The sequence below is a fragment of the Oncorhynchus tshawytscha genome, linkage group LG16 (assembly GCF_018296145.1).
Source record: "Oncorhynchus tshawytscha isolate Ot180627B linkage group LG16, Otsh_v2.0, whole genome shotgun sequence".
Lineage (NCBI taxonomy): Eukaryota > Metazoa > Chordata > Actinopteri > Salmoniformes > Salmonidae > Oncorhynchus > Oncorhynchus tshawytscha.
In genome coordinates this window covers 80,590,736-80,605,341 of record NC_056444.1, presented here as the reverse complement: position 1 = coordinate 80,605,341, position 14,606 = coordinate 80,590,736, and the positions used below count along the sequence as shown (strand labels likewise).

The following is a 14,606-nucleotide window of genomic DNA, read 5'->3' as shown; positions in this document are numbered from 1 at the left end:
AGAGAGAGTTAGTAGATCTCTGGGTAACATTTGACAGAGAGTGTTAGTAGATCTCTGGGTAACATCAGACATAGTTAGTTAGTATAACTACTTAGTGTACCTTCCGAGGAGAGGCTGCCTGCTTCTTAATGTACTGAATGCGACACTGTCTCATCCTCACACTGTACTACTCTGTGGGCGCTGAGAGGACGCCAGGCAGTCACCTTGGAAACGAAGCTGCAGACTGTGTCCCAAATGGAACCCTATTACCTATATAGTGTACTGTAAAGGGAAGTGGTCAAAAGTAGTGCACTATAAAGGGAAGTGGGCCCTGTGGGCCCTGGTCAAAAGTAGTGCACTATAAAGGGAAGTGGGCCCTGTGGGCCCTGGTCAAAAGTAGTGCACTATAAAGGGAAGTGGGCCCTGTGGGCCCTGGTCAAAAGTAGTGCACTATAAAGGGAAGTGGGCCCCGGGGGCCCTGGTCAAAAGTAGGGCACTATAAAGGGAAGTGGGCCCTGGGGGCCCTGGTCAAAAGTAGTGCACTATAAAGGGAAGTGGGCCCTTGTTAAAATTAATGTGGAGAAAGTGGGCCCTATGGGCACTGGTCAGAAGTAGTGGGGGAGGGGTGGGGGGGGGTTAGGACACAGACCAAGTCACATTGTAATACTTTGCCATAACGCCACTAACTTTCTGTAGTAATACCCTTTGTAGTTTGTTAGTTAGTCGCTTGTACTAATCCCTGGTACTAGTCCCTGGTAGTAGTCTCTGGTAGTAGTCCCTGGAAGTAGTCCCTGGAAGTAGTCCCTGGAAGTAGTCCCTGGAAGTAGTCCTTGGAAGTAGTCCCTGGTAGTAGTCCCTGGATGTAGTCCCTGGTACTAGTCCCTGGTACTAGTCCCTGGTAGTAGTCCCTCAAAGTAGGCCCTGGTACTAGTCCCTGCTACTAGTCCCTGACAGAAGAAAGAGTGGATACTGAGCTGTGTTATCCTCCTCTAACATCATTCTCAGGCTGTGGTGCGCCACACTAATAGTTCTCTGGTCCCCAAACCCCCAATAGGATAACCTGTAGGATGGCTGTTCCCACAATCATCAGGTCCCCAAACCCCCAATAGGATAACCTGTAGGATGGCTGTTCCCACAATCATCTGGTCCCCAAACCCCCAGTGGAATAACTTGTAGGATGGCTGTTCCCACAATCATCTGGTCCCCAAACCCCCAATGGGATAACCTGTAGGATGGCTGTCTGGTCCCCAAACAATCATCTGGTCCCCAAACCCCCCAGTGGAATAACTTGTAGGATGGCTGTTCCCACAATCATCTGGTCCCCAACCAATGGGATAACCTGTAGGATGGCTGTTCCCACAATCATCTGGTCCCCAAACACCCAATGGGATAACCTGTAGGATGGCTGTTCCCACAATCATCTGGTCCCCAAACCCCCAGTGGAATAACTTGTAGGATGGCTTGTTTCACCATAGAATTAGGAATTCGAATACAAGATTGGACAAAAACCTACCTTTAATGGTCCCAAGGTCAGACATGTTGGTTAGGGAGTTAGTCAACCATGGTTTACCAATGCTGTTAGAAGATATTGTTTAAAGCATTGAATGTGAAGAATTTATCTAAATTTGTATGTTAGCTAGCTAGCCAGCCAGTTTTAGAGGAATGATTCCATTTTTAAATTAACTGCCAATACGCCAACATTCCATTCAGCCATACACTGGTGGAAATCAGTTGATGATAGGACTTAGACACGTTGTAAATCCAACAAGTACTGATATTGTATACTATAATAGGACACATAGCTTTCCAAGGAAACTACATCTGAGACATTTATGGTCTGTTTATATATATTTTAGAGGCTATTGATACAGAAAATTAGTATAAAACCAAAATGTGGGGAAAATCAAGGGGCATTCGGAAAGTATTCAGACCCCTTGACTTTTTCCACATTTTGTTACTCATCAATCTACACATAATACACCATAATGACGAAGCAAAAACAAGGGTTTTAGAAATTTTTGCAAATGTATTAGAAATAAAAAACAGATACCTTATTTACATAAGTATTCAGACGCTTTGCTATAAGACTTGAAATTGAGCTCAGAAGCATCCTGTTTCCATTGATCATCCTTCAGATGTTTCTACAACTTGATTGGAGTCCACCTGTGGTAAATTCAATTGATTGGACATGATTTGAAAGGCACACACCTGTCTATATAAGGTCCCATAGTTGACAGTGCATGTCAGAGCATCAACCAAACCATGGGCTTGAAGGAATTGTACGTTGAGCCCCAACACAGGATTGTATCGAGGCACAGATCTGGGGAAGGGTACCAAAACATTTCTGCAGGATTTAAGGTCCCCAAGAACAGAGTGGCCTCCATCCTTCTTAAATGGAAGAAGTTTAGAACCATCAAGACTCTTCCTAGAGCTGGCCGCCCAGCAAAACTGAGCAATCGGGAGAGAAGCGCCTTGGTCAGGGAGGTGACCAAGAACCCGATGGTCACTCTGACAGAGCTCCAGAGTTCGTCTGTGGAGGTGGGAGAACCTTCCAGAAGGACAACCATCTCTGCAGCACTTCACCAATCAGGCCTTTGTGTTAGAGTAACTTACAAATGTATTTTGGGATCCACCCCTGTACATTTTATTTGCCTAATGAAGCACGAGTGGAGAAGCAAGCGCATCATTTCAAGCAATGACTGAAACAGATTTTTGTTTCCCTGCATTAAAATCACCATCCACGAGAAACGGCACCTCTGAATTTCTTATGGACCTATACAGCTCGTCGAGTGCGGTTTAAGTGACAGCATCAGTTTGTGGTGGTAAATAGACAGCTATGTCAAATGTAAATGAAAACTCTCTTGGTCAATAGAATAGTCTGCAGCATAATCATGAGGTATTCTAACTCAGGCGAGCAAAAATGTGAGACTTCCTTAACATTAGATATCGACCACAAGCTGTTGTTAACAAAGAGACACACCTACTTCTTTCGTCTTACCAGAGTCCGCCGTCCGGTCTTGATGATGCATAGAAAAACCAGAAAAATGTATATCCATGTCCTCGTTCAGCCACGACTCTGAAATAAATAGGATATTACCGTTTTTCAGATCCCATTAAAATATAGATTTTTTAATTTTATTTCACCTTTATTTAACCAGGTAGGCTAGTTGAGAACAAGTTCTCATTTGCAACTGCGACCTGGCCAAGATAAAGCATAGCAGTGTGAACAGACAACACAGAGTTACACATGGAGTAAACGATTAACAAGTCAATAACACAGTAGAAAAAAAAGAGAGTCTATATACATTGTGTGTAAAAGGCATGAGAAGGTAGGCGAATAATTACAATTTTGCAGATTAACACTGGAGTGATAAATGATCAGATGGTCATGTACAGGTAGAGATATTGATGTGCAAAAGAGCAGAAAAGTAAATAAATAAAAACGGTATGGGGATGAGGTAGGTAAAATTTCTTCAGTGGAGCTCATCCAGTTTGTTCTCCATTGAGTGTACGTTTGCCAATAGAGCAGAGGGTAATGGCAGTCTTTTTGCTCACCGACATAGTCTCGTCAGGTTGCCGGTTCGCTTCCCTCTCTTTCGCCACCACTTCCTCTTTCGAGTCCCGGCATTAGGGCCTGAGTACTAAATAGTAAAGTACATAGCCCAGTTGCATTTTCCCCTCATCTTTTCCCATACATTTTCCTTAAATTAAGTCAGTTACACAAAACATTTTAAGGTGGATTTCCCCTTAAATTAAGTGAAAAATGTAAGGGGCGTAACCCATGAGGTCAATTCTCTGCATCATTCAGTAAGGATAGAAATGAAACCACATTTGTGGAGATGTTTCTTTCATCTGCTGTGGTTACAAAAGGTAAAGATCAACCAGCTAGCTAGCTACTTTGCTAAACAATAAAAGTTCTGTTTTGCTACCTCACAAAATTAATGCAATCTCTTTGTGGAGACCTCAGTCCGTCTCCATTGTAACCAAAAACTATTTCTGCCATACATGCCTTCAAATTACCGGAAATATTTGAGGTCAATGCCCATAATCAATTCCCTTTCGTAAGGGAAAATTATTCCTTAAGGTAAACACTTTAAGAGGTTTTTTTTTACCTTTATTTAACTAGGCAAGTCAGTTAAGAACAAATTCTTATTTTCAATGACGGCCTAGGAACAGTGGGTTAACTGCCTGTTCAGGGGCAGAACGATAGATTTGTACCTTGTCAGCTCAGGGGTTTGAACTTGCAACCTTCTGGTTACTAGTCCAATGCTCTAACCACTAGGCTACCCTGCCATGGTCCAGAGTAAGCTGAACATCTGGAACTGCCGACTCGTTAAAGTAGACATTTTTGTCCAAATCGAGGTAATTGATCACTTGTTTGATGTCCAGAAGCTGTTTTCAGTCATAGGAAATGATCCGAACCTTGAGGGAAGCTTATTTGAGTCAGAAAAGGGTGTTCATAAGATAGAGAAAATATACAAAACCTTGCAGAGAACATATCCAACTGACAATCTCTTAGAGAAATATATAAACTATTGGAACCAAGAACAACAACAGCAGCAGCAGCAACAACAACAGCAACTCTCATCACAGACATAAACAGAGACCAAGCCAGAGATAATTGCACCAATATAATAACTGGTAGAGTGATTACATCTGAAGAGAAAACAGCAATACAACGTCTTGAGTCCATTTAGTCACCACAGTTGTAATCAGCAGTTAACTTTTCTCTCACCTTCAAAATTATAATCTTGTTTTTCCAACTGTGTTGATTGGTTTTTACGGAGCTAATCAGAGCTGCTCAGTTTTCAGAAGAAAACATTTAATTTAATTCTACACTATTACATTCACCAGATATTCTTTCCCAGGTACCTTTCCAAGGTCCATATTACTAGTAATTTTGGTATAAAGCAGTATTTGGTGTGCATTCTAAATGGTATGTTAGTGTGTATAATGGAATGTAGCTTAGGGTCTGTGCTTTGAGGAGGCAGAGGTTCTAGCCCAGTTAGAGTTGTGGGCTGCTGACCAAGGCAGACCTCGGTTTCATTGGTTCCACTGTGCTAGGCAAGCTCAATCAACCACAGTAAACAAATACTAGTTGAACCCAGGTCTGCTAGCCAAGTTGTGGGCTGCTGGCCAAGGCAGACCTAGGTTTCATTGGTTCCACTGTGCTAGGCAAGCTCAATCAACCACAGTAAACAAATACTAGTTGAACCCAGGTCTGCGAGTCCAGTTGTGGGCTGTTGTCCAAGGCATGGAGCAGTGGTTGTGGTGGTTGTGGTGGTTTGTGGGGCAGGTCAGAGGATGTACTGTGAGTGACGTGAGTGAAGTGGGTCATGAGGATCGATAGAGACCATGTTTTCAAGCCCTGAGAAAGCACTTGGTGAAAATAGGGCTTTCATTCATATCTGATAACTGTGCCCTATTGGGATGCTGGAGTCTCATCCTCAATACTATACTGTATTATATTTTATTATACTGTACTGCACTGTACTGTATTATACTCTACTGCACTCTATTGTACTATTCTGTATTATATTGTACTGCACTGTACTGTATTGTGCTGTATTATACTGTACTGACCTATACTGTATTATACTGTACTGCATTATACTGTATTATACTGTACTACACTATACTGTATTGCACTATACTGTATTATACTGCACTATACTGTATTATACTGTAATGTACTGCACTAAACTATATTACACTGTACTGCACTATACTGTATTATAATATACAGAATTATTCTGTATTATACTGCGTTATATTGTACTGCACTACACTGTATTATTCTGCACTGCACTGTACTGCACTAAACTGTATTACTGTATTATAATGTACTGAACTATACTCTATTAGACTTTATTATACTGTACTGAACTACGCTGTATTATACTGTATAATACTAAATTGCACTATACTTTATTATACTGTACTGTAATATACTGTACTGTACTGCACCATACTGTATTGTACTGTACTGTCTTGTACTTGTACTGTACTGCACTATGCTGTATTATACTGTACTGCACTATACTGTATTGTACTGTACTGTCTTGTACTTGTACTGTACTGCACTATACTTTATTGTACTGTACTGTCTTGTACTTGTACTGTACTGCACTATGCTGTACTATACTGTACTGCACTATACTGTATTATACTTTACTGTACTGCACTGTAATGTAGTATACTGTATTATACTGTACTGCACTATACTGTATTATACTGTATAATACTGCATTATACTGTATTGTACTGTACTGTCTTGTACTTGTACTGTACTGCACTATGCTGTATTATACTGTACTGCACTATACTGTATTGTACTGTACTGCACTATACCGTATTGTACTGTACTATACTGTATTATACTGTACTGCACTATACTTATTAGCCTGTACTATACTGTATTACACTGTACAATAATATACTGTATTGCACAATAATGTATTGTACTGTACTGACTTGTACTGTACTACACTATGCTGTATTATACTGTACTGCACTATACTGTACTGTACTCCACTGTACTGTATTATAATTCACTGTACTGCACTGTACTGTTTTATACTGTATTATACTGTATTATACTGTGTACAATTGTACTATACTGTCTGTACTGCACTGTACTGTATTATACTGTACTGCACTGTACTGTATTATACTGCACTATACTGTATTATACTGTACTGTACTGCACTAAACCGTATTACACTGTACTCCACTATACTGCATTATACTGTGCTATACTGTATTATACTGTATTATATTGTACTGCACTATATTATATTAATCTGTACTGCACTATACTGTATTATGCTGCATTATATTGTACTGCACTATACTGTATTATGCTGCATTATATTGTACTGCACTATACTGTATTATACTGTACTGTACTGCATTAACATGTATTACACTGTACTGTGCTATACTGTATTGTACTGTACTATACTGCACTGTATTATACTGTATTATACTGTACTGCACTGTACTGTATTATACTGTACTGCACTGTACTGTATTGTGCTGTACTGCACTGTACTGTATTGTGCTGTATTATACTGTACTGCACTATACCGTATTGTACTGTACTGCACTATACTATACTCCACTGTACTGTATTATACTTCACTGTACTGCACTGTAACTTATTATACTGTATTATACTGTACTGATCTATACTGTATTATACAGTGTAAAAATGTACTATACTGTACTGCACTGTACTGTATTATACTGTATTATACTGTACTGCACTATATTGTATTATACTGTATAATACTTTACTGTACTGTACTGCACTGTACTGTATTACACTGCACTATACTGTATTATACTGTACTGTACTGCATTAAACCGTATTACACTGTACTGCACTATACTGTATTATACTGTACTATACTGTATTATACTGTATTATATTGTACTGCACTATACTGTATTATTCTGTACTGCACTATACTATATTATGCTGCATTATATTGTACTGCACTATACTGTATTATTCTCTACTGCACTATACCGTATTGTACTGTACTGCACTATACCGTATTGTACTGTACTGCACTATACTATACTCCACTGTACTGTATTATACTTCACTGTACTGCACTGTAACTTATTATACTGTATTATACTGTACTGATCTATACTGTATTATACAGTGTAAAAATGTACTATACTGTACTGCACTGTACTGTATTATACTGTATTATACTGTACTGCACTATATTGTATTATACTGTACTGCACTATACTTATTAGCCTGTACTATACTGTATTACACTGTACAATAATATACTGTATTGCACAATAATGTATTGTACTGTACTGACTTGTACTGTACTACACTATGCTGTATTATACTGTACTGCACTATACTGTACTGTACTCCACTGTACTGTATTATAATTCACTGTACTGCACTGTACTGTTTTATACTGTATTATACTGTACTGCACTATACTGTATTATACTGTGTACAATTGTACTATACTGTACTGCACTGTACTGTATTATACTGTACTGCACTGTACTGTATTATACTGCACTATACTGTATTATACTGTACTGTACTGCACTAAACCGTATTACACTGTACTCCACTATACTGCATTATACTGTGCTATACTGTATTATACTGTATTATATTGTACTGCACTATATTATATTAATCTGTACTGCACTATACTGTATTATGCTGCATTATATTGTACTGCACTATACTGTATTATGCTGCATTATATTGTACTGCACTATACTGTATTATACTGTACTGTACTGCATTAACCTGTATTACACTGTACTGTGCTATACTGTATTGTACTGTACTATACTGCACTGTATTATACTGTATTATACTGTACTGCACTGTACTGTATTATACTGTACTGCACTGTACTGTATTGTGCTGTATTATACTGTACTGCACTATACCATATTGTACTGTACTGCACTATACTATACTCCACTGTACTGTATTATACTTCACTGTACTGCACTGTAACTTATTATACTGTATTATACTGTACTGATCTATACTGTATTATACAGTGTAAAAATGTACTATACTGTACTGCACTGTACTGTATTATACTGTATTATACTGTACTGCACTATATTGTATTATACTGTATAATACTTTACTGTACTGTACTGCACTGTACTGTATTACACTGCACTATACTGTATTATACTGTACTGTACTGCATTAAACCGTATTACACTGTACTGCACTATACTGTATTATACTGTACTATACTGTATTATACTGTATTATATTGTACTGCACTATACTGTATTATTCTGTACTGCACTATACTATATTATGCTGCATTATATTGTACTGCACTATACTGTATTATTCTCTACTGCACTATACCGTATTGTACTGTACTGCACTATACCGTATTGTACTGTACTGCACTATACTATACTCCACTGTACTGTATTATACTTCACTGTACTGCACTGTAACGTATTATACTGTATTATACTGTACTGATCTATACTGTATTATACAGTGTAAAAATGTACTATACTGTACTGCACTGTACTGTATTATACTGTATTATACTGTACTGCACTATATTGTATTATACTGTATAATACTTTACTGATCTGTACTGCACTGTACTGTATTACACTGCACTATACTGTATTATACTGTACTGTACTGCATTAAACCGTATTACACTGTACTGCACTATACTGTATTATACTGTACTATACTGTATTATACTGTATTATATTGTACTGCACTATACTGTATTATTCTGTACTGCACTATACTATATTATGCTGCATTATATTGTACTGCACTATACTGTATTATTCTCTACTGCACTATACTGTATTATACTGTACTGTACTGCACTATACTGTATTATACTGTACTGAACTATACTGTATTATACTGTATTATACTAAACTGCACTATACTTTATTATACTGTACTGTAATATACTCTACTGTACTGCACCATATTGTACTGTACTGCTCTATACTGTATTATACTGTGTAATATTGTACTATACTGTACTGCACTGTACTGTATTATACTGTACTGCTCTGTACTGTATTATACTGTATTATACTGTACTGCACTATACTGTATTGTACTGTACTGCACTTTACTGTACTGTATTATACTGTATTATACTGTACTGCACTATACTGTACTATAATGTATTATACTGTACTGCACTATACTGTACTGTATTATACTGTATTATACTGTGCTGCACTATACTGTACTGTAGTATAATGTGTTATACTGTACTGCACTGTACTGTATTATGCTGTATTATATTGTACTGTATTATACTGTATTGTACTGTACTGCACTGTGCTGTATAATACTGTATTGTACTGTACTGCACTATACTGTATTATAGTATTATACTTTCTTTCTACTTTCTTCTTCTACTTTCTTTCTACTTTGCACATTCTTCCACTGCAAATCTACCATTCCAGTGTTTTACTTGCTATATCGTATTTACTTTGCCACCATGGCCTTTTTTTGCCTTTACCTCCCTTATCTCACCTCATTTGCTCACATCGTATATAGACTTGTTTATACTGTTTATACTGTTATTGACTGTATGTTTGTTTTACTCCATGTGTAACTCTGTGTCGTTGTTTGTGTCGGACTGATTTGCTTTATCTTGGCCAGGTCGCAGTTGTAAATGACAACTTGTTCTCAACTGACCTGGTTAAATAAAGGTGGGGGAAAAAAGAAGAAAAAAATACTGTACTGCACTATACTGTATTTTACTGTATTGCTTTATACTGTATTATATTATGTATTGTATTGTACTGCACTATACTGTATTATACTGTATTGCTTTATACTGTATTATATTATGTATTGTATTGTACTGCACTATACTGTATTATACTGTATTGCTTTATACTGTATTATATTATGTATTGTATTGTACTGCACTATACTGTATTATACTGTATTGCTTTATACTGTATTATATTATGTATTGTATTTTACTGCACTATACTGTATTATACTGTATTGCTTTATACTGTATTATATTATGTATTGTATTGTACTGCACTATACTGTATTATACTGTATTGCTTTATACTGTATTATATTATGTATTGTATTGTACTGCACTATACTGTATTATACTGTATTGCTTTATACTGTATTATATTATGTATTGTATTGTACTGCACTATACTGTATTATACTGTATTGCTTTATACTGTATTATATTATGTATTGTATTGTACTGCACTATACTGTATTGTATTGTACTGCACTATACTGTATTATACTGTATATGCTATGTACCACACTGTACTTTGTATACTGTATTATATTATGTGATTACAGACATTGTACTGCACTATACTGTATTATACTGTAGCACAGCCATTGACTTTATGGCAGCTGCCATATTATATTATGTAGCACAGACATTGTTACCAACATTACACTGACTGCACTTATGGCACTGACATTATGGCACTGCCATTGACATTTATAGCACAGCCATTATATTATGTTACAGACATTGTGGCAGCACAGCCATTACAGTTACTGGCAGCACAGCCATATACTGACATTTATTGGCATACTGTTAAAGTTCCCCGGGCGCCGAAGACGTTTTATAGCTGTATTATGATTCAAAGGGGTGTATTGGAGACACATTTCAGTTGTGCACTGCAACTGATACTGTATTACAGGCATTACACTGTAGCACATACTATGCTGGCAGCACAGCACAGCTTATGCTGGCAGCTGCCATTACTGGCAGCACAGCCATTCCAGCCATGTATGCTGCAGCCATCCATTACAGCCATTAGCCATCAGCCATTACATTACGCTGACAGCACAGCCATTACAGACATTACCAACAATATGCTGGCAGCACAGCCGTTACAGCCATTAGACATTACACTGGCAGCACAGCCATTACAGACATTACGCTGGCAGCACAGCCATCACAGACATTACGCTGGCAGCACAGCCGTTACAGACATTACGCTGGCAGCACAGACATTGCAGACATTACCAACATTACACTGACATCACAGCCATTACAGACATTACGCTGGCAGCACAGCCATTACAGACATTACGCTGGCAGCACAGCCATTGGCAGCACAGCCATTACAGCCATTACACTGGCAGCACAGCCATTAGCCACTGGCAGCACAGCCATTACAGACATTACGCTGGCAGCACAGCCATTACAGACATTTCGCTGGCAGCACAGCCATTACAGACATTTCACTGGCAGCACAGCCATTACAGACATTAAAGCACAGCCATTCCCCATTACGCTGGCAGCACAGCCATTACATTGGCAGCACAGCCATTACAGCCATGGCCAGCACAGCCATTATAGCCATTACGCTGGCAGCACAGCCATTACAGCCATTACGCTGGCAGCACAGCCATTACACTGATTCAAAGGGGTTGGGTTAGCCATTACACTGGCAGCACAGCATTTCAGCCATTACATGCAGCACAGCCATTCCAGCCATTACACTGGCACAAGCCATTACAGGTGGCCCAGCACAGCCTTTCACAGCCATTCCTGGCATTACAGCATTACACTGGCAGCACAGCCATTATGCTGGCAGCACAGCCATTCCAGCCAGCCATTATGCTGGCAGCACAGCCATTGCCACTGGCAGCACAGCCATTACAGCCATTACACTGGCAGCACAGCCATTACAGCCATTACGCTGGCAGCACAGCCATTACAGCCATTACGCTGGCAGCACAGCCATTACACTGGCAGCACAGCCATTACACTGGCAGCACAGCCATTCCAGCCATTACACTGGCAGCACAGCCATTCCAGCCATTACACTGGCAGCACAGCCATTACACTGGCAGCACAGCCATTACAGCCATTACACTGGCAGCACAGCCATTACGCTGGCAGCACAGCCATTCCAGCCATTACACTGGCAGCACAGCCATTACAGCCATTATGCTGGCAGCACAGCCATTACAGCCATTACACTGGCAGCACAGCCATTACATTCAGCAGCCATTACAGCCATGGCAGCACAGCCATTCCAGCCATTACACTGGCAGCACAGCCATTACAGCCATTATACTGGCAGCACAGCCATTACAGCCATTACACTGGCAGCACAGCCATTACAGCCATTACGCTGGCAGCACAGCCATTCCAGCCATTACGCTGGCAGCACAGCCATCACACTGGCAGCACAGCCATCACACTGGCAGCACAGCCATTCCAGCCATTACGCTGGCAGCACAGCCATTCCAGCCATTACACTGGCAGCGCAGCCATTACAGCCAATACGCTGGCAGCACAGCCATTACGCTGGCAGCACAGCCATTACAGCCATTACGCTGGCAGCACAGACATTACAGCCATTACATACAATACAGCCATTATGGGGTTGGGGCGCATTCATTTTAATGTGTACCAAATAGCACCCTTGTCTCTAACAGTGCACTACTTCCGATTAGAGCCGTGTGGGACACCCTATTGGCCGAGGTCTAAAGGAGTGCTCTACGTAGGAAATGGGGTACAATTTGGGACGTACCCATTGTCTCCATAATGGCGGTGCGTGAACACTTAAATGCTGCCAGAATGAGTTTGATTATGATAATAATACCAGGCTTTAAAATGTATCATTAGCTGAACTAAACCCCCTCTATCCCACCCTCCATACAGAGACATAAAGGCCATTTTCATTTTCTAAACCTATTCTATTTCAGAGCCCCATTTTGTATGCACTCTCAGGCATTTAGGGCTGTAATCACAACCTTCACAACCACAAGGTTGCACATTACATTTTAAACGCTGCTTTTCGATACTCCTGGTTTTGAATGCAGAACACGACTCGAGTAATAATTATTAATGTGTTTGTTTTTTAGCTAGGATTTTGGATTTGAAAATCAGGGCTCACTGGCTTATGCGGTGCTGCTGTGGTGTGTTGCTTATTAGGATGCAGCCAATTGGTTTATTTGGTCGTTCAGTGCTTTTATATCTTGGCACAAGACACCATATACAAAACACAACAGGAAGCATACAGAGAACCTGCAATCCTACTGGAGATTTACAATGTAATGTCTCCTCTCTCTCCCTCTCTGTCCCCTCTCTCTGTCTATTTCTCCCTTCTCTCTCTTGGTCCTCTCTCGCTCTGCCTCCCTCCATCTCCCACCCTCCATCTCTCTCTCTCTCTCTCTCTCTCTCTCTCCCCTCACTCTCTCTCGCTCTGCTCTCCCACCCACCTCCATCTCTCTCCCCTCACTCTCTCTCGCTCTGCCTCCCTCCATCTCCCACCCACCCTCCATCTCTCTCTCTCTCTCTCTCTCTCTCTCTGTCCCCCATCTCCCACCCACCCTCTCTCTCTGCCCCCTATCTTCTTGCCCTCCCTCTCTGCCCCCCTCTCTCTGCCCCCTCTCTCTCTCTTTTGCCCTCTTCCCTCTCTCTCTGCCCCCTACTTTCTCCCTCTTTCCCTCTCTCTCTGCCCCCCTCTCTTTTCCCCCTCTCTCTGCCCCCCCTTCTCTGCCCCCTCTCTCTCTTTCTCCCTCTTCCTATCTCTCTCTCTCCCTCTTCCTCTCTCTCTCTCTCTGCTCCAGGAAGTTGCCACCATGCAGTTCTGTGCCCACAAGCTGGACAGGAAAGACTTCTTTGGGAAGTCGGACCCCTTCCTGGTCTTCTACCGGAGTAACGAGGATGGAACGTGAGTTCTTCATTCCTGTTTTTCTGTTTGTTTTCTGGCTCTAATCTACTGTTTTACCAAAGAGAAGTATGAGACAGGCAGAGAGAAAATATTACATTTATTTACTACAATTCTACACATTGTACCATAGGGCAGAGAGAAAATATTACATTTATTTACTACAATTCTACACATTATACCATAGGGCGGAGAGAAAATATTACATTTATTTACTACAATTCTATACATTATACCATAGGGCGGAGAGAAAATATTACATTTATTTACTACAATTCTACACATTATACCATAGGGCGGAGAGAAAATGCTGCAGTTTTAAAGCAAGTTTCCTGAAATTCTACCAATTTTGACATGTGTTGGAGAGAAATATGTGTTGTTGTGAAGCACATTTTCTGCAATTCTACAAATTTGAT

The 14,606-nt window shown here is 40.0% G+C and overlaps 1 protein-coding gene across 1 annotated transcript in view; it reads left to right on the top strand.

Moving 5' to 3' along the window:
• The window catches only part of LOC112215247 (copine-8), a 220,199-nt gene that overhangs the window by 126,681 nt on the left and 78,912 nt on the right, over positions 1 to 14,606 (top strand). The window contains exon 9 of the mRNA XM_042299746.1: positions 14,090 to 14,193. Within this exon, the coding sequence (XP_042155680.1) occupies positions 14,090 to 14,193 (104 nt within the window). The remainder of the gene's footprint in view (positions 1 to 14,089; positions 14,194 to 14,606) is intronic.